Source organism: Musca domestica, unplaced genomic scaffold (genome assembly GCF_030504385.1).
Source record: "Musca domestica strain aabys unplaced genomic scaffold, Musca_domestica.polishedcontigs.V.1.1 44, whole genome shotgun sequence".
NCBI lineage: Eukaryota > Metazoa > Arthropoda > Insecta > Diptera > Muscidae > Musca > Musca domestica.
This window is the reverse complement of record NW_026712334.1, coordinates 2,027,926-2,041,187: the sequence shown is the minus strand read 5'-3', so window position 1 is coordinate 2,041,187 and position 13,262 is coordinate 2,027,926. Positions and strand designations below refer to the sequence as shown.

The 13,262-nt window shown below is 33.6% G+C and overlaps 2 protein-coding genes across 3 annotated transcripts in view; both read left to right on the top strand.

The window, feature by feature from the left end:
• Positions 1–13,262, top strand: part of LOC131804446 (uncharacterized) — a 593,503-nt gene that overhangs the window by 315,512 nt on the left and 264,729 nt on the right. The gene's annotated exons all lie outside the window — the stretch shown is intronic.
• LOC131804440 (uncharacterized) lies at positions 3,141–4,405 on the top strand. Its single transcript, XM_059127299.1, has 3 exons — positions 3,141–3,356; positions 3,429–3,688; positions 3,746–4,405. Coding segments are annotated over exons 1-3 (921 nt in total). The 5' UTR covers positions 3,141–3,355.

Here is a 13,262-nt window from a genome sequence, read left to right as displayed (position 1 = left end):
AATATATTCAAATATTCTTCACTTTTCGTTTATTCACCTTACACCCTTATAAATCATTCATATCAAATTTATAGAAATTTAACACTCACCTCTCAAAGGTATTTTTTTTTTTTTAATTCCATAAAATTGACTTCAGTCCATCAAAGGAGTGGCAATTAGTTTTAGAAGATTTTCTTGGACAATGTTCTTCGTTGTGGCAGCGTTGAATACAGATCAAAGAAGATAAATGTTTTTTGTATTTGCTTCTTTTGTTTTGCATCGTATTTCAATATCTAAAATATATCATCTTAAATCAAGCATAAGTACTAGGTATCTGCTTTGGACATTCTAAAGATGTTCAAAGTACTGCGCTCCCAAGAACGAATGGCAAGAACCATAAAGAAGGAAGAGAATAAATATCAAATGGTAATAAATAAACATGAAGACAGTTGGCTTTTCTTTGTGTTCATTTCTTTTTCTTGTTTATTTTCTTTGTTGCTTTTAGCTCCACCTTTGTCATGAATTGGCATCAACATTTACATCAACATTCAAATGAAGTATCGAAGGCATTCGAATTGTATAAATTGACAGGTTATTTCTGTTTTATATTTTCCTTCGATTTTTCTCTCTCCTCCCATTTTGCACTCTATGGAACATAAACAATCACAAGACATGAGAAATGATACGGATGTGCATTTTTTTTCTCATTGGTTTTTCTTAAAGACATCAAAAAGGTTCTTTCTCACAAATGGATAATTTAATGATGCCCCTTTTTCATAAATCAAAATGCCATATTTAATAGTGGAAAATTTGAGATTAGATTTATTGCACTAATATGCAAATCATGAAAACCCTGATTCGAATAAATTAAAATTGTGTTTCGAAGTGGAAAAAAAATATATAGACCTCATTCAACAAAGTTATCAATATTAGATGCATATTTTATATGTCACTTATATATATAATAACAAAACTGATTTTTAATCTATGCTATGGTTATTTTAACATTTTTGATTTATAGAACTACAAAAGAGAAGAACTCCAAAATTATATGTATATCTATATATATAAAAGAAAGTTGTGTTAGTTACTACGCTTATAACTTAAGAACCGCTGGACTGATTTTAACGATCTATACAAATTCGGAATTGTCTTCTCTCCGAAAAGGATAATATCCAAAAAAATCCCGTAAAAATGTGATATATTAACATTTTCATTTTGACTTTTGAAATGTACAATAGTAATGTTTTATTTTGCATGATTTTTTTTCCATTTTGACTAACTTTTTTCTAATGTACATTTGTAGTGTTTTTTATATTTTATTTTTGAATCCAAATATTAATACCAATTTATTTAATTGACTTGATTTCTTGAGAAATGAAATTGATGGCGAGTTACATGGAAGTGTAGTACCGAATTATGTGGTGGCGAAACGGAATAGATGATGTCGAAATAATTTAATGGAATCGAATTTTAAAATAGAAGTACATTCTATTGACAAACTATATAAGGATCTTTAAACATTTGCTGTAAAAAATCAGCGAACAAGTTGAAGATTTTTTCAATTTGTTATTCTTCTTTTGTCAATTTTTTTCAATTTGTATTATCTAATTGAATTCAGTAAATTTTTTGTGAACAGAATAAAGAATAATTGTTCACTATATACAAATTTTCACCAAAAAATGAAATAAGTGGGAAATACGATGTTAACTGACATCTACCTTTCAACTCCAAGGCCGACATCGTGGTTCAGCTGGAAGATGCGAACACATTTGAACAAACAAAATTACCGAAAAAGCCTAATGGGGCTCATTTCAAAGCGTAGAACTACTTCTTTCCTGTCACAATAATCCGTCCAATGTACAATCAGAAAAATACCGAATATAACGGGTGGAAAATAGTAGAGCGAATGGGACTTTTAGTAAGAAAAGGATTTCTATCCTTCCAGAAATTCTTCCCAAACATTCAAGATACCTTAAATCGTATTTGCAGGTCATGATATCGATTATAACTGACGGATAAGGGTACAACCCGATTTCATATTTGTATAACCATCGTATGATTCAAGCTATTTTTGGTGTCTTGGTCACTTTTTTAATATTTTGTCCATTATTTGGCATCTTTGTTTCTAAGGAGGTAGAGAACCTCTTCGCATAAAGTTTGAAATTTTCAGAGTAGGGCCCATTTTGGTCTTGACCACATTCATTTATTTGTTTTTGCTAAAAATTGTATTTATGCTACCCTGGGGTAGGGAACCATCATACAGATAATTGCCACAAAGGAATTTATTTAAGTAAAGTCCCCACATTGGAGTATCCCCAACTCCACTTTCACATCTAATTGGTGGTCAGAAAAGAAAATTTTGTTTTCTATTGAATTTGTAACCCCCAAGAGAATATTGGTTGGGCCATGTATTGGTATAACCCTTATATAAATGTATCCCTGATTTAAGCTGTGACCGTGGTCTTGGCCACGTTTTTCAACTGATTTGGCCATTATTTGCTGTATTTAGGCTACTTTGTGAGTAGAGAACCATCTTACAGAAAAATGTCAACATACGTAAATATTTTGGTACAGTCCCCATATAGTCCCCAGGCCCGCCGATCTATAGTGATGTTTACCGATTGGCGGACAACAACGCGGGTATTGTTTAATCGTCATTGAATTTTACTATGAACAAGAACATTGACTTTTTGGGGACTCTAATGCGCAATTTGAGGTGCTATGGTAATGGGTGTAAAAGAGTAATTAACTTTGACTATTCAGAAATTATTTTGCCCTCCTTCCATAGTTATTTATTTCTATTTAGTCGAATCAATATTTATATTAAAATTTGTTCACCTTTATGAGCTAGATTTGTGCAATATTATGCTATGCAAAATTTGCATTAAAGACTAAAACTACGGGCCGGCAACGCACAGTGTCACGACCGCGGCCAAAAATGGTAAAAACCAAGTACATAAGAGCACAAATTTATTGATGAGAATTGATAGAAAACATTCCAGTTAGGAATAATATGAATTTTGGTAGTGATACGTCAAGTAGTTTTGCCTGTACGAGGGTTCAAATCTGATAGTTTTTGGCAATCGGCATTTTTCTATTTTTTTCGGAAAATTGACACTTTTTTCATATGTTCAAAAAGTTGAATATTAAAAGTAACGGTTATAAAAAAAGTGTTTATTTTAGTTACTTGGGATGTCAAAAACTTGGCTTCACCTTTGTTTGGGTGTAAATAGTGATCATATGGTGTTTACAGTTACAAACACCTGTTGTACTTAGTTCATCTATTTTGTAAAGCAAATCTTGAAATTAGTGGAGTAGAAAAAAAAAGGTTAAAAAAGTTTAGTCTACATTTTTGTTGATTTTAGTTGTGAAAAGTATGTATTTTTAACCTATAAAAAAATTAGCTGCGGAAACCTGCGGTCCTAAGAGTTATTTGCTTTTTTTAGTGACCACCTCTTTAAAAAACTGTGACATATTTTTGGAATGGTTAGAAGTAAAGGATCAAAGTATGTCATATGTTCTGGCAAAACTTAAAGAATTTATTGAGGATCGAATTGGAAGGAAAATGACGGGCGAAGAACACATAAAGGTTAAAAATATTTGCTACAAATTGTCTTCTACGTGGAAAAAATACTATCGAAAGAGGGATAAAGTAGAAATGGTCTTAAAAGATTGGTTTCTTATGGATACGTTTAAATTTGATTCGGTACATTTGAAGATTATTTTTATTAAACCAATTATTTAAAAACTTTTAAATATTTAGGAACCTGATAAGTCTACATCAAGAGGTCGACCACGCATTAACTTTGAGGAAAGTTCATGTAGAACAAAAAGGCGACGTGTAGGTGAACTTGTTGCATCTACTTCGGCGGACATCATAACAACAGCTGCAAAAAGATTTTCGAATGTAAAGGAAATGGACATTATTTCAGTGGAAAAAGCATTGGCGCTCTACGTGGATATGGATTTATCAGTTAGACAGTATAACATGATGAGAAATGCTGTAAATGCTATACATAAAAATTGTTTCCCATCGTATTATGCTATAGCAGAAGCTAAGAAAAAATTGATTCCAGAAAATATAGAAGTGACGGAAACATCAATGAATGTACCTCTACAAACACTTTTGGATAATACCGCGAAGAGCATTCTAACTAAACTACAAATTTGCCATAAAATAATTAGGAGCAACCGTTTGAAACACACCCGAAAATGTGGTAGAGTCGAGTCAAATAGGGATTTAATTCAGTATTTGATACTACAATCGGACCCTGTAATATCCTTGAACAGTCATAATATATTGGCCCGAAATTATAACATGGAAGACATTAAATCATATATTTGTGAAGAAAATAACTTAAATATTCCGGAAATATGTTCAGAAGATGAATCTGATGATTGCAGTGAGGTATGTAGTGAATAGTGTATTTCAAAGCTTATGTTATTAATAAAAATTAAATACGAATAAAACGTGTTTTATTGAAAAGAGGGTTTTGTAATATAAAATACTCTGAAACGTAAACCTACAGACAATTTTAATATTTCACTAAATAAGAAGTAAACTGCAAATATTCATTTAATATGGTTGAATACATACGATTTCATAGGCCAACAAATCGAAATTTTCAAGCCCCATTGTATGGGAGGTATACCAAATCATGGTCCGATCAATCCAATTTTTTGTCAACTGTTTTATAGGCCCAATTAGAAGTTACATGCCAATTTTCATCAAATTTGGTTGAATATTAACGATTTTATAGGCTAAAAGAGTGAAATTTGGAAGACCCTATATATGGGAGGTATACCGAATTTTGGTCCAATCTATCCAAATTTTTGTAATTTGCTTTTTAGCCCAATAATAAGCATCTGTACAAAATTTCATCCACCTACGACAACTCTTTCTATTTTTGGCCGCCGTTTGTATGAACTCGCGACATAGTGCAACGCGGACCGGGCCAGCTAGTATTTTATATATGCATATATTATTATTTTTTAAACAATGAACAACGCAATAACGCAAATAAATTATATTATTCAAAATGGCAAACTTCTTCTCTGTTCTAAACTCTAACGGCATGCTAAATTAGGCGTCAATTTGGTCATGACCTGGAAAGCAACTGAAAAATCGGGAAAACATTTTAATATTTTCCATTTCATCCTCTAAGTATTTTGCGATCATCTCTGAAATTCTGATTCGTGAGGGTCAGACCACAATTGTCACCTGTGAATGATTACAGTTTAGCATGGACACAACGACAGGGGCACATACCTAGATAGACTTAGCTCGTTGAGTTATGATGCTCGGTATATTATAGGGTGATCCTGGCATAAAATTTTCGAGATGTTACAAACATTTTGGCCCAATCTAATATATGATATTCATAATGCATACCATTTTTTGGTATAATCCTCATATGAAGGTACCCCCTGATTTCAGTTATTTCGGGGTTAATATTAAAGTCTTCAATATACATGAAAATTTTCGAATGCCAAATTTCTGTTCCGAAAAAGTGAATTAAGCATTTGACGTAGTAGAGCATCTGTAAAATACCACAAGGTGGTCAGGGTTATGTCTTTGTGCATTTGTTTGTAACAGGCAAAAGGAAACGAGATAGACCCATAGTTCCTTTTGATGATCTACATAGAATCACATTCTGAGTCGATTTATGCATGTCCGTCCTTCCGTCTGTCCGTCCGTCTGTCCATGTATTTTTGTAAACAAAGTACAACTCGCATTTATTGTCCTATCCAGATGAAATTTTGCACATATCATTTGTTTGGCCCAGGGACGAACCCTATTGAAATTGGAGATAATCGGTCAAAATTTAGATATAGTTCCCATATATATCTTCGTCCGATTTGCTTTTATTGTGCATCAAACGTGTAATATCAGCCCGAATAGTATGGAATTTTGCACATACAACCAGATTAGGCCTGAAAATAAGTATGCCAAATTTTATCGAAATCGGTTCAGATATAGCTATAGCTCCCATATATATTGTTCATCCGATTTGTTATTTTTGATGCTCCGCAGCCGTTATAAGCACTCTGTAACAACAATATTTTGGGATATATATCAAATACAAATCAGAAATACATTTGCTAAATTTTATCGAGATCGGTTCAGATTTGGATATAGCTCCCATATATAACTTCGTCCGATTTACTTTTTATTGTGCACCAAACGTCTAATATTTGACCAAATCGGATGATGGCGACCGAATTGAGTCTAGAAGCTAGTATGTCAAATTTGGTGAAGATCGGTTCAGATATAGCTATAGCTCCCATATATATTGTTCATCCGATTTGTTATTTTTGTCCTCCGCATCCGTAATATGAACTCTGTAACAACAATATTTTGGAATATATATCAAGTACAACTCAGAAATACATTTGCTAAATTTTATCGAGATCGGTTCAGATTTGGATATAGCTCCCATATATATCTTTATCCGATTTCAAGTTAATTGTGCACCAAATGGGTAATACAAGTCCGAATTTAAAAGATACAAATGCTTCGGCATATTTAGTCCTTTGAACTTTACATTTTAATCATAGCGTGTATGAACTTTTAATTGTTATGCGGAGCTCTACTAAATTAGCAAAGTGGTGTAGGGTATCATAAAGTCGGCCCCGCCCGACATTAAAACTTTCTTTACTGGTTTTAGTTTGTTTTTAGAAAATATTCAGTCTTTTCATCCATGGGCAATTACAACGATTTTTCTTTAGTGAGAGGAGATGGATGGTTTAAGACGTACAAGGATAAACAGTCCGCGGATCTGTGATATATTTTGGAATCTTCCTCTTGGCTTGTCCACCATTACAGTATCCCATACATATACCTAGTAACGGTGATACGTGACATGAGATGCCTAGAAATACTGTCATCAAATGTAACTTGCCTTTCCAAATATCTTACATGTAAGAGTTTTAGGTGTTTTCATTGACTCAATGACCCTTTTATTTTCCTGTTCTATAGTCGTATTTTGCAATACTTTGAAATATCATTCCATTTGAAAGCGCATCCCATTTTCTAATTTATTTCATATCAATGACAAATAGTTGTTTTAGTAGGTCTTTTGAATTTATTCTTAAAGCTTTGAGGCCGCTTTTTAATAATAATGATTTTCCATTACAACATTGAAAGCGGTTGTCTACTCTCCTCAAGGCCATTGTTCAAAGTCAGTTAAATAAATGTTTTTCAACGTACCAACTGCAATCAATGCTGGCATTCATGCCATTGCCTTGAACGTTTTTTTGCTTTTGTTGGTATAAATAAGTGGAGCATTAATCTTTAAAATAAACCACAAATGCAAACGATGCCCTATAGTAGTAGCAGGACCTGCTATCGATTTTACATTTTCTGTTTTCTGTTTTTTTTCTAGATTTCAAAAAATGTATTCACTAAATTGCCTATTGATTACAAATGCTCCCAAAATAATTTGACTATTTATCTGTTTCTCGTCGACAACAGAGATTTTGGCATTTTGGGGAGACTACTGCTTCCAATGGCGCAATGCAGGAATGAATGAATAAACGCTCATGGTATCCAGCTTTTGGTTTTGTTCAGCTGTACAGAAAAAGCTATGGCATTTTAATATTTCAACTTCATTTGCGATTTAAATCTTTTTCAATAGAATCATTTACAATGTGGCCACAAAAATTCTCTGGCATTGCCAATGCCACTTATCGTCCCCAGACACATTCAAAATGTACAAAGCGGACGTATATATGTTTGAATGAAAAAGTGAAATATAATGGCTGGCAACGAGTGCACAAAGCTACTGAATGTTCGTACAGACATGGGGGACCAGTCTTTTTCACAAATCCTGTACTAAAATAACCATACAAAGCTTTTCAAAAAGTCATATGTAATGGAGTGTATAGAATGTCTGCTCTCTATTGAATAGAAACTTCTCGGGTGTTCTTTAAAAGATCATGGGTTAATTTATGAAAAAAGTACTATGGAAAGCATTAAGCAAAGTTAATTCAAGTTAAAGTTGGATAGATATATGCACAATTATTACTAACTTGAAATATTTAACTTAAAATTAAATGAGAATTCGGAACAAGGAATATTTTCCTATTTCAAGTAAGCCTCTTGTAAAGAGTGCCTGAACGTTACAATTTAATCAAAATCGGTAGGGATAATTCTGTGGGGACCAATCCAAAATGTGAATCTGTCTTATAACTAGGAACAAAAAATTCCAAATCACACCATTTCGGAATGGTCTCTAGATAAATAAGGATATAATACGAAAAAATCGCGAAAACTAATCTAATAAAAATGCTAATAAAAATATTTTTGTGATATATATTTTTTAAATTTTCGTCATTTTTGCATCGCATGAGATTTTTTCAATTTGATGGACTTTACCGAAGGGTATATCTCTTTATTTAAGATATAGAAAATAAAATTAGAGCTCAATACGATGTTAAATGCTGATAGTTCCTGATTAGATTTGGCATATAACTTTCCAATCCCAGGACCTACACATTCAAATAAACAACAAGTAAAAAAGCTGTACCCTCCAACATTTGGAACGAATTTGGCAATTTTCAAAAAAATAAAATCCGTTAAAAATTCTGTTAAAATCTTAAAAATACTAAATGTAGCCGTCTAGGTTCTAAACGACGACGTGGACCTGCATAGGCAACTTTTGTCATAAGCCAGTACAATATTCATTTGCGAAAATTGAAAAAAAATCGGTGAATAATGTAGTTAAAATCATCAATATAGGGAGGTACTATTGTATGGGGACTATACCAAAATGTGGAGCTGCACAGACACTTTTCTGTCGTAGGCTGTAGTATTCATTACGAACTTTAAATACCAAATTTGAAAAAAATCCGGTGAATAATGTCGCTAAAATAATCCAAACACCGAATATCAGGAGGTACCGTTATATCGGGGCTATAAGAAGACGTGGACCTGCACAGACAATTTTCTGTCTTAGGCTATAGTATCCTTTTTGAACTTCAAATACCGAATTTGAAACAATTCCGGTTAATAATGTCGCTAATATCAACAAAGTACCGAATATCGGAAGGTACCGTTATATGGGGGCTATTTGAAGACGTGGACGTACATGACACATTTTCAATACCAAAAGTCCTGCAGACATAGTATACATTTGAGTAAAATTTTATCAATCTACTTAATTTCGTTCGTGATTTCCACAGACGGGCGGACCTCGCTAAATCGACATAGAATTTTATGCTGATCACGAATATATATAATTTGTGAATCTAAAATGTATATTTCGAGGTGTAACAAACGGAATGACAATCTTAATATACCTTCCATACAATGGTGGAGGGTATAAAAATGGCCGACATAGCATATGGAGCACATACAAAATGTAGGAAGGGAAATTCTATGTGGGTAGTATTCGGCTTAGTAGATCAAAATTCCAAAAGGGTTCCCAGGCCAACCATACACCACGGGTCTCAAATATTTTGCTCTATACTTCGCAAAATTTAAGATAGGCTGATACAGGCTTATGGGTTATATCTAGAATCAATTGTACAAAGTATGGGTCATCTCGGTAAACGATTTGTTTTAGCCCACACAGAAGGGTATACCCTATATTTCAAGTATTTTTTTTATGTTAGCCATATTCTTCATACTAAGTGCGGAAAGCTTTGGCAAAAACTGACCAATATAGGCCCTCGTATGAAGGTATACCCTAATTTCAGCAATTTCGTGATTTCAGCACATTTTGAATTGATTGGGCCCTACTTTGGCATCTTAATTTCTAGGGGGGTAGTAAACATTTTCGCACAACATTTTCAAAGTAGGTCATTGTTTCGGAGTAACGCTCATGCAAAGGTACCTCCTGATTTTATTTATTTTCAGAGTCTTGAACACATTTCCAATCGATTTGGGTAAAAACTTGTATTTACGCTACTTTGTGGGGCTAGGATTAATTTCAGTATAGGTATATATTTTGGTATAGTCCCCATATATAGTTGTACCTCCCAGGCCCACTATTTTGAGCCACATCTGGGAATTATTATTAAAAACACAAAACCACAATTTGTCACCGCATACGTAGTTCATTGATACAAAGACCATCTAGAAAATATTTAAGGCGGTGAGAGAATAAGAAGTATAATCTCCAGTTATAAACATTTCAGATAATTTCATAACTGCTGATAAACCAAAGTACAACAAACATTCAATTCTTCAAATTTAAACAATTATTGATTGTGTTTATCACAGATTTCTATCAATGTTTGCACTCCATTCGGAAATTGTTTACAGATTTTGAAAAAGCTGGTGTTTACCATTTTTGAAATCAACACAGATAAGAACAGTAAATAATAATTAATTTAATCAAGAATTAGAGATTTTGCTGTTAACAAAAGCTATAAACGAACACCATAGTGTGCATTGACCCACTGTCCTTCTAATTGAAACTTCAGTTAGAAGTAATAATTTTAGGAAAATCCAGTAAAGAAAGGTCAAAAGTCAGGAGCGCCGACTATATGATACCCAACTTCACTCACATACCAACTATGAGCCATATTTGAATGTGTATCATGAATTTAGAGCAGTTATAAATAGGCTTCCTAGGGATCTAACATATGGGAGATATATCCAACTCCTAATCGATTTTCAACAAATTTAAGGGAAGCATTTGTACCTCTCGTACCAAATAAAATTGCTATAGAGAGCACAATATGATTTCGTTAAGGATAATAAAACCCGAACCATGTTTCATCAAATGGAAAAGATTAGTTGAATCTGAAAAAATCTATAAAATGTAGGTTAATATTACATATCGTACGGTGAACCATAACCGTAAAATCGTATAAAGAAATATATGGAAGCTATATCCAAATCTGAACCGATCTCAATATGTACCTAAAAAAAATTGTTAATAATAACAATAATTTTCTTGATGTTTGAAATTATTTCACAAAGAAAAGATGTAAACAAAAAGAAAGTTATGTTTGGCGTATTTAAAAATTTGGCGATTAAAATGTCAAATTTCCGAAATATTATGAAATATAATATTTATTATGACTACCGTAAAATGAGTCAAGAAACCCATCAAAATAATAATATGCTCGATATTATTATTACGAAAAAAGCCATTGGAAAATCTCACTAAACATTTGACCATTTTATAGAGATGATTGTCCAGAATCATGAAAACATATCTAAAGTTACCCTTATGTAGGGGCTATATGCAATCGTAGGTCTATTTACACATTTTTTGTCTGTGTCATTAGTACCTATTAAAAACTTCACACATCGGATTCCATAAAAATGCATTGAAAAAAGCGGCTGAATTGATCAAAATAACGTGAATAACAGTTGTCTTCCAGAGGTTAAAGTACCTACGAACAATTTTATCTCAGACAATTCCATTGCCAAATGCGGCAACAATCATCAAAACAACGAATATCGGGAGGTAGCGTTAAATGGCGACTATACTATATCGTGGACCGATCTGAATGCAGACAAATGACTGATATGTACAAAATTTTAGCTTCCTATCTTAATTCGTTTTGATTCCAGCTTAAAAACAACGAACGGAAAGAGCTAACTCTTCTGATCAAGAACATACAGGGTGAGATAAAAAAGTCAAACTCCATAATTTGTTCATTTTTATACCCTACACCACATAGTGGTAAGGGTATTATGTCTTTGTGCATTTGTTTGTAACATGGAGAAGGAAACGAGATAGACCCATAGTTACTTTTGAGAAACTTCATAGAATCACTTTCTGAGTCGATTTATGCATGTCAGTCCGTCTGTCCGTCCGTCCGTCTGTCCATGTATTCTTGTGAACAAAATGCAGGTCGCATTTATTATCCGATTGAGATGAAATTTTCCAAACAATATTTTTTTGGCCCAAGGACGAACCCTATTGAAATTGGTGAGAATCGGATCAAATTTAGATATAGCTCCCATATATATCTTCAACCGATTTCGGGTTAAATGTGCACCAAATGTTCACTATCAGTCCAAATTACCTGAATTTTGGCACACCCAACCGAGTTCGGCCTAGAAGCAAGTATGTCAAATTTGGAGAAAATCGGTTCAGATATAGCTATAGCTCCCATATATATCTTTCATCCGATTTGATCTTTAAGTCCCTCACATTCCTACTATGCACTCCACAACCGTCATATTTGGTACCAGGTATTAGATGGAGCACAGAAATAACTGTTTTAAATTTTATCGAAATCGGTTCAGATTTGGATATAGCTCCCATATATATCTTCATCCGATTTCGGGTGATTTACCACCAAATGGCCGTAATAGCATCAATTTTGGTAAATCCGACCGAAACCAGCTTAGAAGCAAGTACACCAATTTTAGTAAAAATCGGTTCAGATATAGCTATAGCTCCCATATATATATTTCATCCGATTTGGTCTTTAAGTCCCTCACATTCATAATATACACTCCACAACCGTGATATTTGGCACCAGGTATTAGACGGAGCACAGGAATAGTTGATTTTAATTTTATTAAAATCTGTTCCGATTTGGATATGCTCCTATATATATCTTCATCCGATTTCGTGTTAATTGTGCATCAAATGGCCAATATCAGCCCAAATCACCTGAATTTTCGTACATAAGACCGAATTCAGTCTAGAAGCTAATACGTCATATTTGGAGAAACCCGGTTCAGAGATAGCTATATTTCATAAAACGCACGATAGAATTAGATAGATTTTGATTTTGTACCAAATATCTCATAGAGCTCTGAAATGCCCTGTATAAACCTTTTTACGAGAGCTGTACTAAATATGCATAGTGGTGTAGGGTATCATATAGTCGGCCCCGCCCGACTTTTGAGCTTTCCTTACTGGTCTTTTTTAATTGTATTGAATGAAAGCGAAAAATGTCGGAAATAGCATCAAATTTTAGAATGTGTTTTGATTTGGTCACCTTTGGCACGAATTATGGCCTCTAAACTGCCAATGAAACCGTCACACGCTGCCCGAATGTTGCTGTATTTTGGCTCATTCCCGTCGAATCGTTTGCTTGAGGTGATCGATTGCTTTGGTATTTTTTAGTGCCAAACCTTATTTCCTAAATACTCCAGACACAAGAGTCCAGTGAATTGGTATCCGGAGATTTTGGTGACTATTGTGCGCTGGAAATAAAGTGAGGAAACTCATTTTGTAACCATTCTTGGGTGGCGCGTGCTGAGTGCGATGGTGCAGAGTCCTGTAGGAATATCCAAGGTCTGCGGCCAAAATGTTTGAGTGCCCAAGGTTTTAATACACTCTCCGCAATATCTTGGCGATAAT